General features: G+C 43.2%; 1 protein-coding gene across 1 annotated transcript in view; it reads left to right on the top strand.

The window, feature by feature from the left end:
• The window catches only part of tspan7b (tetraspanin 7b), a 30287-nt gene that overhangs the window by 2228 nt on the left and 9943 nt on the right, over positions 1-18116 (top strand). Inside the window, exons 2-3 of the mRNA XM_061724646.1 lie at positions 12938-13126; positions 13372-13446. Coding sequence (XP_061580630.1) covers positions 12938-13126; positions 13372-13446 — 264 coding nt within the window. The remainder of the gene's footprint in view (positions 1-12937; positions 13127-13371; positions 13447-18116) is intronic.

Here is an 18116-nt window from a genome sequence, read left to right as displayed (position 1 = left end):
GTTTAAAAAACCATGTCGACATGTTAGACAATGTATTCTGCTGGAAACGTCTGATGGGGATTCTGCACATATTTTGTCGGGTTCGGCTGAGGGAGCCGGTTCCAACGCTAACTTTGATTGACATGCGGTGGGCGTGTTCCCGTCGGCTTCTCGAGTACGAAGGAAAACCGGCCTCAAAGCTGCTCTGCAGAACCCAGTGGGTCACATGACCAAATACATACATAACTTCATACCGTCTGTGGCTTTGGGACATTTCCTCCCCCAGGAACAATCTCATTGGCTGGTTCTACCTGTGTAGCTTCACTGTGATTGGTCAATGTCACAATTCAGTTTGGCGGTAACGTGAACGGGGTGTTACAATTTTCTGTCTGCTTTCAGCTTGAAAAAGATTTTCGATTGAGAATCTACAGAAGGAGGAAGGTCAAGGGGGCGGGGCTCCGTCGCTTATTGATTACCAAATGATACGTAATTTTACGTAAGGTTCAGCCGACCACTCTGGCGCTCTGCAACGCTGAAATTATCCTCAGTTACAGTTAGACATCACTACTCACAGTGTGGCCTCCACTCGTTAGTATTATTAGGGCCCGAGCACTGACAGTGCGAAGACCCTATTTTCTGTAGGAATTTTTTTTTTCTCGTTTTTATTTTTCCGACGAAATGAGGGCCTTTTTTCCCCCTAAACGTTCCCCAAAAGTCACCAAATTTTGCACCAAGCCAGGCCTGGCGAAAAATGTGATATTTAATGGTTTGCATTAATGGGCGTGGCCTAACGGCTCAACAGCGCCCCCTTGAAAACTTTGTGCCTCAAGCCCCACAATACGATTTGACCTGTATCATGTCGCAACTTAAAGAAAAGTCTCTTGGCGCCATGGCCGAAACCGAACAGGAAGTCGACCATTTTGAATTAATCGTGTAATTTTGGCACAATTTATGCCATTCCTTCCACCGTTAATACGGCCCGAACCGTAACGTGCACCCAGGTGTGTTATACATCAAAATGTGCGTCTCCATCCTGCGACGACGCGCATTGCTTTTCTCAGTCAAAGGCGTTACCGTGGCGACGCTAGACGCCAAAAAGCCCGCCCCCCCTTCATCTGATTGGTCGTTATTTCATAGTCCATCCATCATCCATCCATCCATCCATCCAGCATGTCAGCGGTACAGAAATGACAGGATTCAGATGTTTCTCAGTCATTCATGGAAAACAATATTCCGTTTCTCTGCAGACGCATCATTTTCTCCATCACTCCAAGTCAAACGTGATGAGTGTCGTAAACGAAGGTGGGCGTTTCCTTCCCCTCGTCCTTGGCTGAACTCTGAGAATAAGTTCTGTTGTGTCTTTGAAGTGGACTCGGGTTTCCCTGCAGAACCGCCTGACTCAGCCTAAACACGTGCTGCGTCTTCTGTTTCCCCTGCATCGTTTTAACTCCCGTCTTTCTCCGTCTCAGATCAGCTCATCTACTGTTTCCCTGCATCGTTTTAACTCCGTCTCTCTCCGTCTCAGATCAGCTCATCTACTGTTTCCCTGCATCGTTTTAACTCCCGTCTCTCTCCGTCTCTCTCAGCTCATCTACTGTTTCCCTGCAGTCAGCCGGTGTGAATCACGCCCGTCACCTTAAACATGATGGAAGCACAGAGACGCTTTAAAGGAATTGGAAATAGGCAATAAATTAGAGCTGGTCATCAAGGCCTGCGGTGTAGATGCAGCCACACATGTCCAGCATTTTCACTTCATTAGCAGTTCAAACATCGATCAGAGGAAAGTGGTTGCTGAGGTGAAGAAGGTGTTTCCTGCTCAGGTGCAGTCGCTGAAGCAGCGGAGCTTCGTACCAGACGCAGAATAATGTTTGTTTGCTTCGGCGTCGGGAGCTTCCTCTCATACCCGTCCTCCTCTGCTGCAGTGGTGCAGAAATCAAACACACCTTAAAATTGCCTGTATGTCTCTGGCGGTGAATTATGGAAGAGTATTAGAGCCAGGCAGGGGAAAAATAAAAAGATTTTAGAGGAGGAAGATTTTTGTTTCATTATGCACTTGGAGGAAAAAGTTGAAATGTCGAGATTAATGTTGAAGTACAATTTGGAGAAAAAAGTCTACCGTATTTTCCGCACTATAAGGCTCACCTTCAATGAATGACGTATTTTAAAACTTTTTCCATATATAAGTTGCACTGCATTATAAGGCGCACTAAATCTATGGTAAAATACCGTAGCCTACTATAGTGGCTGGGGTTGAGTTACGTATCTACCTGATGGAGCTGCGCTACAGGAAATGCTACAAAATCCTACAGCAAATGCAAAAAAAAAACAAGAAGAAACGTACCTTATGTCAAACTTTATTAACAAAATAAAAACCAGCTTTGCTCCATCTCGTCAAAGTCTCCATTATGCTAGTCAGTGTCGCTGCTGTTGTCTTGAACGTCTGTGACGATTCCTGACGTTTTTAGCGCCGTTACTTCGGCGACACCAACTACATTACCCACAATCCCCCTGACTACAGTAACAGGAATTACCGTAATGATCTTATATAAGGCGCACTGCCGGTTTTTGAGAAAAAATTAAAGGCTTTTAGATGCGCCTTAGTGCGGAAAATACGGTAAATGTTGAGAAATAGTCAAAATTTTGTGAATAAAGTTGAAAGATTTCGACTTTATTCTTGAAATTGTATTTCAACATTAATCTCGACATTTCAACTTTTTTCTTGAAGTGCATAATAAAAAAAAATCTTCCCCTCTCAAAATTTTTTTCTCCTACAGAAAAACGTTGAAATGTCGAGATTAATGTTGAAATACAATTTCGGGAAAAAAATTGAAATGTTGAGAAAAAAGTCAAAATTTTGTGAATAAAGATGAAATGTTGAGAAAAAAGGCGAAATTTCGACTTTTTTCACGAAATTGTATTTCAACATTATTCTCGACATTTCGACTTTTTTCTCAAAATTGTATTTCAACATTATTCTCGTCATTTCAAGTTTTTTCTCCAAGTGCACAATAAAATCTTCTCCTCTCAAAAAATACACATATGTGAGTGTACAAATACACATATACATGTATTTTCTGGACTATAAGCCGCACCTGCATACAAGCCGCATCCGCTCTATTTGAAAAAAAAGATATACAAGCCGCAGATATTTCTGTTGTTAGATTAGATATTTACTACATGTACAGAAGGATTTTGAACTGTAAATGATGTACATGTTTGTACCTAAATAGATCCTTTCCTAACAGTGTCTTTTAACACGGCAGCAACTTTGCTGATTAAAACGGGACAGAACCAAGAGAAAATAACCGGTATTTACTTATCCATTTATCTGTTTGAAATCTGCTTCTACTTCTATCTGCTAAAGAAGAAGTAACGTATTCTTCTTTGCATTTATTTTGTCTTAGTTTTGATTCTAATTAGTGATGCACCGATTGTTCGGTAACCGAAATTGTTCGGCCGAAAATGGCAAAAAAACACTTGGTGTTCGGTGGAATAAGTGGGAAAAAAAAACAATTAATAACGGCGTTGTAAAATAAGGAAATAGACTGGCCGCTCCGTCCCGTAACGTTGCGCACTACATAAATCGTTGACCAACCAAAAACTAACCCCATAAGAATTTTACCAACATTCACCAGGAGGTGGAACCAAAACAACATAATGCTGGGAAATTAAAAAATTTTCATTTTTTTATGTTCAATAAATATTTTCTACCTTGTAATTTTGTAAAAGATTTTTTTCTTTGAAAAGCATGCCTAAATCAAATGTATTTGATTTATGCAATGGTGAAAATATTGGCAAAATAAATGAAAAACTGCTGAAGAACCATGTTCGGTATTCGGCCAAGTGTTTATTATAATTTTCGGTTTCGGTTTCAGCCACAAATTTTCATTTCGGTGCATCACTAATTCTAATTCTGGTTAGAGCGCCTCGAGCGGTGGAAGAAAAATCCACAGAATAGCCGCACCTTTGTATAAGACGCATGGCTCAAAACCTATGAAAAAAGTAGCGGTTTATAGTCCAGAAAATACGGTAATTCAGGATAAACACTGGTTTTAGTAAAACTGGCATTGCTCGGTGGCTGATTCCTGCTGGTTTCACCCGGGGACCGGGGGGGTTTCATGATGGACTCCCTGAGCCGGGGAGACGTGGCCCCGGCACCTGGACCTGCCCTCCATCAGAACCTGGTGAACCCGAACCTGCAGAGGTCGAGCTGAGAGCAGATATTTATATATTTAGTCTGGTTGGACGGTCGGCCAGCGCTCGCTCACTTCTCCAGCGTCAGGTTTCAGCCAGCTGAAGTGGAGGGGGGTGTGTGTCAGCGCTGAGGCCCTCATGGACCCCCGGGGGGGCCCAGAGGGGGGTGGGGGGCTCGGAGGGGGGGCCGAGGCCCGGGGGGGCCCGGGGGGTTCGGTGTCGGGCCGCGGTCTCACTGTCAGCAGCCTGTCGCAGCAAATAAAGTCTCAAGTGTGAAGATCTGTGCCGCCGTTCCGGACACACACACATGCACACACATGCACTCAAATGCACACACGCACACACATGCACACACATGCATGCACACACACACACACACACACACACACACACATGCACGCACACACATGCACACACACACTCATGCACGCACACACACATGCACACACACATGCACACACGCACACACACACGCACACACACATACACACACACACACATGCACGCACACGGACCGGAGCAGGTGGCGGAGTCTGCTTGGCGTCATCTGCGGCATATTTTGTCATCGCACCTTCTGTTTCTTTATTAGGCCGCCGAGACCGGCCTGGGGGGGGCAGAGTGGTGAGGTTAGGTGGGGGGGACGGAGTGGGGGGGGCGGCCTGGAGGTGGGGGGAGGGTTAGGGGGGGGCGGCATGCTTTAAAGTGTGAGCCGTTGCCACGGCGGCCGGCTGGGCGTTGAATTTCAAACAGGACGTGTGGGCGGTGAGGGCCGCGGAGCTGCAGCTGATTCACCGTCTGAACCAGAGGAGACGATCAGTTATTTATTTATGAGCAGCAGATCCTGCTTTAGTGGTACTAACCCTAACATGGTACCTGGTACCTGGTACACCTCACTGCCGGGTACAAGTACACATGGATGAGAGTATAATACACATGGATGAAAGTATAATACACATGGATGAGAGTAGAAATATACATTTATGAGAGTATAAATACACATATGTTAGAGTAGAAATACACACATTTGAGAGTAGAAATACACATGGATGAGAGTAGAAATACACATGGATGAGTGTAGAAATACACATATGCAAGAGTAGAAATACACATATGTGAAAGTAGAAATACACACATGTGAGAGTACAAATACACATGTATGAGAGTATAAATACACATGTATGAGTGTACAGATACACACATGCGAGTGTACAAATACACATATACTGTATGAGAGAGTATAAATACACATTTATGAGAGTATAAATACACATATGTGAGAGTAAAAATACACATATGAGAGTAGAAATACACACAAGTTGACCTGTTCGGCTGAACGGAACCGGGTCCAGATCTGAATGTTTTCAGGCAAAATAACACAATTGGCCCTTTCGCACTAGTCCCGCCTCTGCTCGCTTCTACCCACCACGGCCCCGTCTTGCGCTTTTGCACTAGGGGCTGAGACGGGCATAGCCGCTCCAAGCCGATACATTTTTCTGTAACCATTCTGGCGAGGTTTTATCCGGGCTGAGCCGGGACTATTTCTGACGTCACCACCCTCCACGCCACTGATTGGTCGGGGGGCCGTCAGACGTTTGAATCAGGAAGCGGGAGTCAGCGCGAGAGCGACCCGCGGCTCGCAGTGATTTTATTATAAAGCGCAAAACGTCTGTTTGGTGATCCAACTCTGAGGTGCAGATGTTCATAAACCTGGTGGCTGTCGAGAAAATTAAAAAGGGATGTAGACGGGCTGTTTTTTTCTCAGCCGCTCGCGGCTCCAGCTGATTTCTCATCAGCGCCGACATAAACAAAGGTGTTGCGCAATCGAGTACGTCACAGCAGCTTCACCCCAACCTGCCCACTTCTCACCTGGCTGTGGAAAAACACACGGGGACAAAACGGGTGGAGCCAAAAGCGTCAAAAGCGTTACCGTGGCGACGATAGACGCCAAAAAGCGCGCCCTCCCTTCATCTGATTGGTCCATATCTGATAGTTCCTACTTTCTTCCATAACTTTTGAATGGTTTGATATAGAGACTCTTGGGTGGTTTCATCCGCTAAATGTCCAGGCCTGAAGAATCTACATCAAGTCATACAAGCTTCCACTGGAGCCTGAACGTGCACAAGGGTGCGAGGGCCCTTTCATCACTGCTTGCAGCTTTAATTATTATTATTATTATTTCTCTGACGTGTGCTGAAGACCCAAATCCAGGAGTTAAAACAAATATATATATATATTTTTTTAAATTTTTGTCTGCATATATATTAATGGTTAATACCAGCTTGGTAAAAACCTAAGGTATATAGATATATATATCTATCTATCTATATATATATATATATATATATATATATATATATATATATATATATATATATATATATATATATATATATATATATATACAGTATATATATATATATATAGCTCTGGGAGCAACACATGAGCCATGAAGGATGAAAAGGTGTAAAACCCAACAACTCTCTAAAATATTTCGACAACGGCTCCAACGGGCCGGTTTAGCCTTGGGGCGGTTGTTTCAAGACAACAGCGGCTCCTCCAGGCTCCAGCTGAGGCTCTTTGTCCTCTTTTCTCTCAGTATTCATGTAAAAAACGAGTCTGAATCAAGCCGAGCCATTTCCCCATAAATATACGACTAAAGGTCCAGATTAAAGGAACCGGCTCTGGTGAACGGAGCAGCAGAGACTCGGTTCCGAGGGCCGGGGCTGACGGACCTTTATCTGCGGTGATGTTGCAGCTGCCAGCAGAGCGGAGAGTAAACACCGGAGCGGAGCCAGAATCCTGCAGAGACTTTATCTAAACCACAGCAGAGAGGGGAAGCTGTAAAAGCTCCGGTTCATGTTAATGCTCATCGTTTCTGTCGGGGTTCTGCTGCGGTAACGACGAGGGAAAAGCTGCTGCTTCACTCTCTCCGGCTGGAAAGGCTTCGGGGTGCACTAAGACATTTAGCCCCGACTGCTCCTCCAGAGAAACCGTGGATTCACACCAAAAGCTTCACTAGGGACGGGAATTGATACGATCTTTCCAATTCCGATTTCATTTTCGATTTTGTATTATTGTATTATTTCGTTTTTTAACGATTAGATTCTTTATCGATTCTCTTATTGATTCTCATTTGGAAAAAAGGAGAACAAACAGGTCAATTAGCATCAACTTTTATGCAAATGAGCAGCGGCGACGCCGAGGCAGCGTCCAATCACAGACCGGGATTCCCAAAGCAAGAAGCCTCAATGCAGATTGTACTTTCATGTACAAACGTACACTCATTCACATGAACACATGAGCAGAGCTGTGCACTAACAAACTTATTTTTATCAGGAATTCATTTATTTTATCTAGCAAACTGACATGTTTTTACCTGAACTAAATGTTTCTACCTGAACTAAATGTTTCTACCTGAACTAAATGTTTCTATCTGAACTAAATGTTTCTATCTGAACTAAATGTTTTCACGGTAGAGCGGCAGGTCGGTAGAACGGCGGAGCGTTATGCTGGATTCACACTGAAAGCATCAAAAATCGCCTGACGCCAGCATCGCGCTGTAGATTGACACTGCAGGCGTCGACGTCTGCAAGCTGCGCTGCAATAGTGTGCACATCTTCAGTTTCCTATTTCACCATGGATCACACTTTGGGAACCTTCTTTATATTTCAGCGTTATTTCCGCGTAGATAAGAGTTAGTTTGATGCTCCTTAACCAGGTCGGTCCTGGATCAACATCAACATCATCGTTGGTCCCGGTGAAGCTGCAGTCTGTCTGCGGTGAACACTGACACACCGGGTCGGAGCGGGTTTGGTCATATGTTTAAACTAGGGCTGAACGATTAATTGCATTTGCGATAATATCGCGATGTGATAAAAGAAGATTTTCTAACCGCAAAGGCTGCGATTTGACCAGTCACGTGATGTGCGAGTGAGCAGAGCGGGAAGAGAAGAGCGGGCAGGGAAAAAAAGTAAACAGTGCCACGTAACCTAAATCTACCATAGGGCGAGGAAATATATGAGCGCGGAGTTTGCGTGGCGAGGAGCACGAGCCGGACACCGGCGGACAGTGAGTCGCGCTGTGAGCCTGCAGCTCGTCAGTTCATCAGGAGGTTAAATAGCGGGGCTGCCAATTGTTCATTGCTGGTTGGTTTTGTTAACTCTGAGCTTTGTTGGTTTTTTTTTAGTTTGCTGGTGGGTTTTTTTCTCCCTGTGATTTTTGAGTTACTTGTGAAGAAGTTCTGAGTTTCCTGTGAGGAAGGTTTTTTGTTCCATGTGGGAGTTTTTTTGTGTTTTTCTATTAAACTACGCCTCGTTTTGGCTAAAGTTTAACCCGGTTTGGTGTTGTGTGATTGGGTTCAGAGAGAACGACCCATAACACTCGTGTGTACAGACGTGTGTAGACGTGTTAAAGAGGTAAAGCCACAGATTTGTTTTCTTTATTGTTGTAATCTGTGCTTTAAATAAATCTGACATTGTTCATTATAAAACAGACTGATTTATTGCTTGTGTAGTTGAAAAATACATGAGAACAGGACCTTGAAAAAATAATCGCATATTAAATCGTAATCGCAATATTGAGGAAAAAAATTGCAATTAGATTATTTTCAAAAATCGTTCAGTCCTAGTTTAAACTGTGTTTTGTGATTAATAAGCACGGTTTTTAATTATTTTGCTTTGGATCGATGAAGCAAATAAAATCGTTGCTCATTTGCATAAAGTTGAGATTTTTCAACTTCAAATTGACGCTCTGGACGCGCTGCTCCCGACGCCTCCGAGGCCTCTCGCAGCGCTTTCATAGAAAATTAATGACGCTTTAAGTGTGAATCCAGGATTAGATTCCCACTAGCACTGCCTAATCCAGGGTTAGCGTAGCAGAGCGTCAGGCCGGTAGAGCAGCAGGCCGGCCGGGCGGCGAGCTGCATCCTCCGGGAAGGAAACAGCCCTCAGGAAGGGTTCCGGCCCTCGCCAGATCCAGATCATCAGCAGCTCGTCCTGCCGGCGCCAGCTGAGACACACACCGCTTCAGCCGGCTGCAACAACGCGCTCTTTCATCCGTCCCCTTCATTTGAAATGCTAAAGAGAGGCGCAACAGGAGGAAGCGTCTCGCCTCGGATCAAAGAGCCTCTTTGATTCGTCCTCGCTGCCTCTCTCTGCCTCTCTCTGCTTCTCTCTGCTTCTCTCTGCTTCTCTTCTCGGGCGTATTCACCAAGCAGCTGAGCAGCACCGCACTCCGGATGATTCTGTGTCTCCTGCCTTGCGTTTCCTCCTCTTTACGCTAATTGCTCTGCTTTCTTGTTTCACCTTGATCCCTTTTCTCCTCCTCCCCCCCTGAAAAAACCCCACAACTGTTATAATATCACACATAGCAGCAGGTTCAACTGAAAACATTTACATCACAACCCGCCCCCCTCTAGCTCTGGTGTCCCCCAAGGAACAGTGCTCGGACCCCTGGTAACAACTCCCCCTCCCAACGGCAGGAAGTGCCGCAGGCCCGGTTCTATGAGGGTGCCTAAGCATTGCACCCTCAGTTTATCTGTTTGCGTGCTCAGTTGAAAAGACGAAAAGAAAACGGACAAATGCGCGCACGTTAAGCCTGATTTATGGTTCCACGTTAAATCGTCGGCGTAGCCTACGGCGTAGGGTACGCGGGGACGCGCAACGTACGTTCGCGTCCCCGCGTATCCTACGCCGTAAGTTCTGCGTTGGTGCAACGCGGAACCATAAATCAGCCAGTGTCCGTCACTGATCTGCTTCCATCAGTTTCCTGCACCAGCAAGACTCTCTGCTGCTCCGTTAACACAAAGTAACAATGGATATTCAGAAGTTGTTCGAGCACAACCACGCCAGCAAATTTATATTTATGGTTATATTTATTTTTTGTTATTTATTTTTCTATGTTTTATTTTCTGTTGCTAGATTGTCTGATGGGTGAGGTAGTCCAGACTAAATGTAGCATTTTCTTTGTTCTGCAGCGATATTGCTGCAAAAATGCATTTGAAATACACTTTAAATATTATTGTTTGACTGGTATCATTCCGCTTGAAATTATGGGAAAATGCATAATTTAGTGTTGAATAACGTGCCAGGCATGTGCACCCCCTCTGATCTGAGATGCACCGTAGTAATTATTTTCTAGAACCGGCCCTGAAGTGCCGTGTGGCTCTGAGTAGTACGTCCGAATTAATGCACACTACTGATATTTACTCAAAAGTTTGCCGAACTAAAGTATACTTTTTGAGTATATACTGTTTAGTATGGCATTTCAGACACACCGCTAGTCTCCGTTTATCTGAGCGTAGGTTAGGCGTTGTTAGCTTTCTGTTAGCCACGCTTCTTTCCCCCTCCAGCACAAACGTCTCTTCCAGCCGCCGGCGCCGCCCAAAAGCAATATCTTATAATAAACACACATCAACTGTCTGTGTTGTTAAATACAGTTGTTAAATACAATTGTAAAACGATTTGATAATTAATATATATTAAAAAACATGAATAACTAGGTATGTCCCAATACTTTTTTGGCTGATACCGATGTTTTGAAAATGACCTGATTTGGGTGGCTGATCGATCAGGACTACAATGACTGTGTTTCCATGCATCAATAACCCTTTTAAATCCAGAATATTAGCAATAACCTGGTTGCGCACGGCCATGTAAACACCAATAACCCGAATTTGCTCATATTCCGGTTTTTAAAACCCCAATATGACCCCTGGGTTACTCCTTTTAAAACCCGAATATTGGGTCATGTAAACGCCTAACAGAATATCCCGATCAAACGGAACAGGAATTTGTTTTCTGCGCATGTTCTTTTCGCAAGGAATCCTGGTCTTTTGATCCAGGAAGTTCTTATAAACACGGAGAAACCAAGACCAGGGGTCCGTTTCACAAAGCAGGTTTAGTGAAAACTCGGAGTCTGTTAACCCTGAAATGAGGGAAACTCTGAGTTTTCCGTTTCACAAAGGGAGGTAACTCAAACCAGAGAAAGAGAGGTAACTCTAGCCTGTTTCACAAAGAGAGGTAACTTAAGCTCTGGGTCAGTTACCGTAGTAACAGACGCTCTGAACCCAACCTGGTCGGGACCAGGTTTATATGAATGAACCTGGAGTTTTTCTGCGTCTCCACCTCTTTCAGAGACAGACGCACATTTGATTTCCTCATTCATTCAGTCAGCAGGCGAGTTTTGGCGAAGTTCTGCCGTCTGTCATTAAAAACAGAGTCAGTATATATATTAGAAGTCCATTGTCACGAACATGGCATGTCCTTTTGATGAAGACACAATTGATGAAGGTGCAGCATTAATGCGCAGAGAATTAAATATTCGTCGGGAGATGGTTATCAGACCACGTAATACATGTACATTATACATAGTCTCATTACAGGGAAAGCAATATATGTTAATCCTTTATTTGTTATAATTTTGATGATTGAATTGTTTAATGATTTCATAATATATTCAAATTTTTTGAGATTTTTTATTTGGGGTTTTCATAAACTGTGAGCCATAATCATCAAAATTATAACAAATAAAGGCTTGAAATATCTCACTTTGAATGTAGTGGGAAATAATATTTGTTTCACCTTAAGTTGAATTTACTACGAATGAAGTTTTGTAATATATTCAAATTTTCCGACCTCCACCTGTATTACATAAATAAATAGGAGCATGTGTCTGTATTGGTTCAATACGGAACACAACTTTTAATTCCCAATTACGGAACAATTCCGTATTTCAAGGGACGGGTGGCAAGCCTACATAAACCTGCTCAATCCATCAAGGAGTTCCACAGGATTGCAGGTGAATGATGTGGAGATCTGTTAAATTAATGTTATATTATTCTGTGCTGCGGTGTTACTCTTTTTTCGAAAAACATTCAAATTCACGTTCAAATTCACCGTATGTGCGCATTAAAATCTCTTATTCCATTCGGGTGAAAAAGGACACGGCGTGAAGTATGTGGATCTTCAGATGCAAACTAACGTTTCCTCAAAGGGATTTTGTAAATTGAAATATTAAATAAAGTTAAAAAAAAAAAAAGAAAAAGTATGTCGCTCTTTTGTTGTCGGCGGTTGCCATGGTGAATCCTTGTATCAGGGCTCTATAGATACTGGCTTTTGATAGTTGTAGTGGTAGTGCTTAACTCCAGGTGAAACTACTTGGAGTTGAGTAAATTAACTCAAATCCGCTGTTCTGGAACCGAAAACTCAGAGTTTCCGATCTCAGAGTAGATCAACTAAGAGTTCAGGATTAGACTCAGAGTTTGTTGAACCTGCTTTGTGAAACGGACCCCAGGAGGAGACTAATCACTTCATAAATGTAATGAAGGATATGAACATTTCTGCATTTGTAGACGGTAGAAAGTACCGGGATAGAAGATTTACAAGAAGGTGAGAGAAAAGTTGCGCAAAGCAGCATTTGTAGGAACGCCAGACCAGATCAAGCTCCGCTGGAAGACGCTGGAAAAGGCGACTTCTACTGGACTGTTGATTTTCCGCCGTGCTGCTGTTATTGTTGTTGTTTTGGATTTGGATCCAGGAAGAAGAAGTCGAAATAACGGGAATTGCGTCATCACGTTCTCCGTGCGTCGCTGGTTTGATCCAGATATCCTGAATGATTAATCACCATGTAAACATGGATAACCCTGTTTGCTCACGCATGGAAACACATTATTCCCAATGTTTCAGTAACCGGAATATTAACAATAACCCGAATTGTGACTGCATGTAAACTCATAATTCTCGTAATATCTGCTCTTGTGTTCCAGATAACAGGGGCCATCCTGCTGGCCGTGGGGGTCTGGGGGAAGCTCATGCTCGGCCCCTACATCTCCCTGATCGCCGACAACTCCACCAACGCGCCGTACGTGCTGATCGGCACCGGCACCGTCATCATCGTGTTCGGCCTGTTCGGCTGCTTCGCCACCTGCCGGGGAAGCCCCTGGATGCTGAAGCTGGTGAGAGGCCGGGGGGGCCGGGGGGGCCCGGGGGGGCCCGGGGGGGTGGGTGATTAATCACCCCGGGGTGCTGGGCGACCTCTGTCCCAGAGATAAGGATGAGTAATCCGGCAGATGCTGCGGGCCACTTTGTTCCGTTAATGGTGGTTAAGTGAGGGTGTCTAAGTGTGTGAGCCGCCGCAGGCAAATGACATCCAGCTCTCACGCTCGCTATGCAAATCCCCCCCGCCCTCTTGTCTCGGTAGTACGCCATGTTTCTGTCGCTCGTCTTCCTCGCTGAGCTGGTGGCGGGAATATCCGGATTCGTGTTTCGCCATGAGGTCAGTGGGACTTTGATTTGATTGATTTGATTTGATTTTTATTTTGTACATGTAAAAGACAAAAATTAAAGAGCATAGAATAGAATAGAATAGAATAGAATAGAATAGAATAGAATAGAATAGAAGACTCTATTGATCTCCCAGAAGAGAAATTCAGTCGTGCAGCAGCCAAACACACACACGCTTTATACAAAAAATATAAAATAGAAATAACCAATAAATAGTTAAATAATAAAAAAGAGCAATATAAAAAGTAAAAAAGAAGTATGTACAAGAGAGAAAAAAAATAGTAAACACCAAAAAAATAAAATAAGAAGAAATAAGAGAAAATAAGAAAACAAAAACAAAGCAAACAAAACAAATAATTTCATACTTTAACACTTAATATCTTATTTACATGTGCAAAAAGGAGTAGGAAGAAGTGTAAACTTATTTAACCCTACCCCCATTCACTAATCATTTATTAACAAGTATTTATAATAACTAACTACACTATAATTATACTCACACACATACCTATACATACACATTGTTGAGTATTTCTATATATTTGTACACATGCCCATATAAATATTTATATAAATATACTTATTTACACATTTATCCGGATTCGTGTTTCGCCATGAGGTCAGTGGGACTTTCTTTTTTTTATCAAAGTCTTTTTATTAGTTTTTTTATCATTATAACAGGACCATACAGTCAAACAGAAAAGAGAAACAAAAACGTGAAGAAAGAAAACAAAGAAGAAAAATAACCCCCAAAAACCAGACAAAAACATATATTCCAGAAAATCTTATTTCAACTAGTCGCAGAGTTGGCTGTTTTAGATTGTGTCTAATGGTTTTAGCTTATTGATTTAATTGAGTTAGGTGTTATATAAATAAACATATTTTCTTGTTCTGCATTTAATTTCAATTTTTAGTATTTTATTTTGCTGAAGTTTTTTGACGTTTCCGGTTATTTTCACTTTTTATTTATTTTAAAATTTTCTTCTATTGAAATACGTTTTTTTGTTTTTGTTTTTGTATTTGCCTCATTTAGTATGCACTTATTTATCTTTAGTTGTACTTGGATTTATCTTTAATCTATCTGTTTTTGGTCGTTAGTTGTTATTTGTTTTTTTTGTTTTTTTAATTTTCGTTTTTTTCATTTAAGAAAATTCATTTTCTTTTTTTCATTGTTTGCTGCTTATTATTATCTTTAGGTTTTAATTGTTTTTTTTGTCTTGTTTTTCTTTTTAATTGTTTTTTTGTACTTGTTATCTACTTTGTTTCATTCTGTTTAACTAACATTCTATATTGTACTGTAAAAGTTTTATAGAAATGTATATTTGTACTGTTGGACCCCAGGAAGAATAGTGGCTGCTGAGGCAGCAACTAGCGGGGATCTGAAATAAATAAATAAATTGCCAGATAATCATCAGACACAGGGTCAATATAAATGAAAATGAATGAAGACCCGTGTCTTCATTCATTACAGGACTGTCTCAGAAAATTAGAATATTGTGATAAAGTTCTTTATTTTCTGTAATGCAAAAATGTCATACATGAGGCTTCCGGTTGGTGAGCAGATGGAGTAGACGTGCTTCGTGAGTGCTCCCGTAAATGCCAAACTTTTTAAACCACCAAGCCCTCAAACTTTCAAACTTTTTCCTTTAAAAAGGATTCCCTGTTGCTGTTTTTCTTTTTTTTGTCTCGAACGAGCCCACTTACCTCCGAGATGGCTTCAAAGAGCGGCAAGTCGGGCAAGAAGGACGATGCTGGCGCTGTCTTAACCCTGGCGGCCATTACCACGTTGCTGGAGGAACACCGCGCTGCCCTGGCCGCCGAGTTCAAAAATACTTTCAGTCAGCTCGACTCCAAACTCGACCAAACGCGGCTCGCGGTCGAGGACCATGGCCAACGGGTTTCGTCCCTTGAACTCGCCACAGAAGACCTCAGCCAGCGAGTTACGGACCTTGAAGGCATCTGCTCGACTCTACGGGATGATAATGCTCGGCTGAAGGCTAAGGTGGTGGATTTGGAAAGCCGGAGCCGAAGGCAGAACATCCGTATCCTGGGCTTACCGGAGTCGACCGAGAGCGGGTCTCCAGCGGCTTTCTTCTCCAAGCTGCTGTGTGAGTTGTTCGGGAATGATACGCTGCCGTCACCGCCGGAGATAGACAGAGCGCACCGCTCCCTCGCCGCCAAGCCGGCCCCGGGACAGAGACCGCGCCCGGTCATCATCCGCCTTCACCGGTACCAGACGAAAGATCTCCTCATCAGGGAGGCGCGCCGGAGAGGAAAGTTGGAATATCGCGGCCACACCGTCCGGGTCCTGGAGGATTACAGCCCCGAAGTTGCCAGCCAACGAGCGGAATACAGCGGAGTCATGTCGGAGCTGTACCAGCTGGGTCTGAGGCCGGCTCTGCTCTTCCCCGCCCGGCTCCGGCTCACGCTGTCCGGGGGGGCCAGGAAGTGGATCGGCTCCGTGGATGAGGCGCGCAAATTCATCACGAGTCGCAGCAAAGCTTCAAACCCGCCGTAACGGGACCGTTGGAGGCTGTCACGGCTCCGCCCGCAGCCCGGTGCGGCTCACTGACGCTCACGGACTGACTTTTTTTTTTTTCTTTCTCTCTCTCTTTTTTTTTTTACGTGAGTCACATTATTCCTGAGGGGAGGGTGAGCTCGCATTATTCCTGAGGGGAGGGTGAGCTCGCATTATTCCTGAGGGGAGGGTGAGTAGCCTACCCCGCGACAACCAGTATTTTCTGTTAGTTTGACTGCCCCTTTGCAAATATTATTAATTTGCAGTTCTTTTTGGTTATTTGAGGGAAGGGGAAAACTAGATTTACCTATAAGTTTTGTAATAATTGTAAGCTGTTAACCTTACTTTTACGCTGCTTAAGTCGGACGTTTTATATTTTATATTTTTGTACAAATATTTCTGGGCTCATATCGGGACTTCCAGGTCAAGATTTGAGAGGGTATTCCTTTTTTTATTTACATCTACACGTTTTAAGGTGCTAATAGGTATACACCCATGATACGGGAGCAAAAGCTATTAGTGTGTAGGATAGGAAGATGTGTTATTGCACTATGTTTGTTTTGAAGAGCTTGCTGCTTTTTTTTTATTTTTCTATAGCAGCTGTCTTAGTTGGGGAGGGTGGGTCGGGGGGATATGTCACTGCCAGAAACTTTGCATTAACTCTTTTCAACTCATTACTTAATGTGGGTCACATTCAACCTCCTTTCCGTTCTCTTTTTTTTTGCCTAGGTCATTGTGCACACCTAATTTTTCTTCTTAGATATTATGAGTAGATACTTGAAGTTGGTGAGCTGGAATGTTAAGGGTCTGAATCACCCTGTTAAAAGGAAGAGGATCTTCTCACATCTAAAACACCTTAAAACAGAAATAGCCTTTCTACAAGAAACTCATATTCGCAGTTCTGATAATAGCCGCCTGTTCCCGAGGTGGTCAGGGCAGAGATTTCACTCCTCCTTTCAAGCTAAGGCCCGAGGAGTTTCAGTTCTGATCAGTCAGGATGTTTCATTTGAGCAGCACAATGTGATTTCTGACAAGTTTGGTCGCTACGTGATCGTTTCTGGGAAATTATTCAATACATTGGTCGTACTTGTGAACGTTTATGCCCCTAATTCAGATGATGCAGTCTTTTTTGAACGACTGTTTTCACTGCTCCCTGACCTTAATACATATTCTCTCATACTGGGTGGTGATTTTAATTGCTGGCTCGACCCAGTCCTAGACCGATCCTCTACCAACCCCGGCACAGCAAGTAAGTCAGCCCGTCTTATTCAGGCGTTCCTTTCTGACTACGGTGTTTGTGATGTGTGGCGTTCTTTACATCCATGTGACAGAGAATACTCCTTTTTCTCACAAGTGCACCACACATACTCGAGGATTGATTATTTTTTTATTGATAATCAACTGATTCCCCTGGTTCATTCCTGTGCTTATCAGAGCATTGTCATTTCCGACCACGCTCCTGTGGTTCTAACCATGTCCCTTCCTGACCTACCTCAGAGAGACAGACAGTGGCGATTCAATTCAACTCTGCTGTCGGACACAAATTTTGTTAAATCAATGGAAACGGAAATAGCCTTTTTCCTATCCACGAATATGACTCCAGGAATGTCTAGTCTAACTGTCTGGGATTCCCTCAAGGCTTATCTCCGGGGACAGATTATATCCTACACTGCTAGGGTGAGGCAAAAATCTTATAGGGAGCGATCAGACCTTGCCCGCCAAATCAAAGAGGTCGATGAAGAATATTCTCGGACTAAATCCCCAGATCTTTACAAAAAGCGGCTAGAACTTAAAACTAAATTTGACCTGCTTACCACTCACCCAATTGAACAGTCACTTCTGAAAAGTAAAACCAGGTTTTATGTTTATGGAGACAAATCTGACAAATTATTAGCCAACCAACTTAAAGGCTCTAAGGCTAAACAAAATATTTCTAAGATTCGATTACCAAATGGCCATGTAACTACAGACCACTTACTCATAAATGAAGCATTCAGGGACTTTTATACCCAGCTATACACCTCGGAATCTCAGACTGATCGAGATGAGATTGCAGACTTTTTAAATAGTCTTAGTATTCCCAGTCTTTCACCGGATCTAAGGAAGACATTAGAAGAACCGATATCCCTGATGGAAATTACTCG

This window comes from Cololabis saira, chromosome 6 (genome assembly GCF_033807715.1).
Source record: "Cololabis saira isolate AMF1-May2022 chromosome 6, fColSai1.1, whole genome shotgun sequence".
Lineage (NCBI taxonomy): Eukaryota > Metazoa > Chordata > Actinopteri > Beloniformes > Belonidae > Cololabis > Cololabis saira.
Note: the sequence above shows the minus strand (reverse complement) of the source record. Positions and strands in the feature narration are given on the sequence as shown.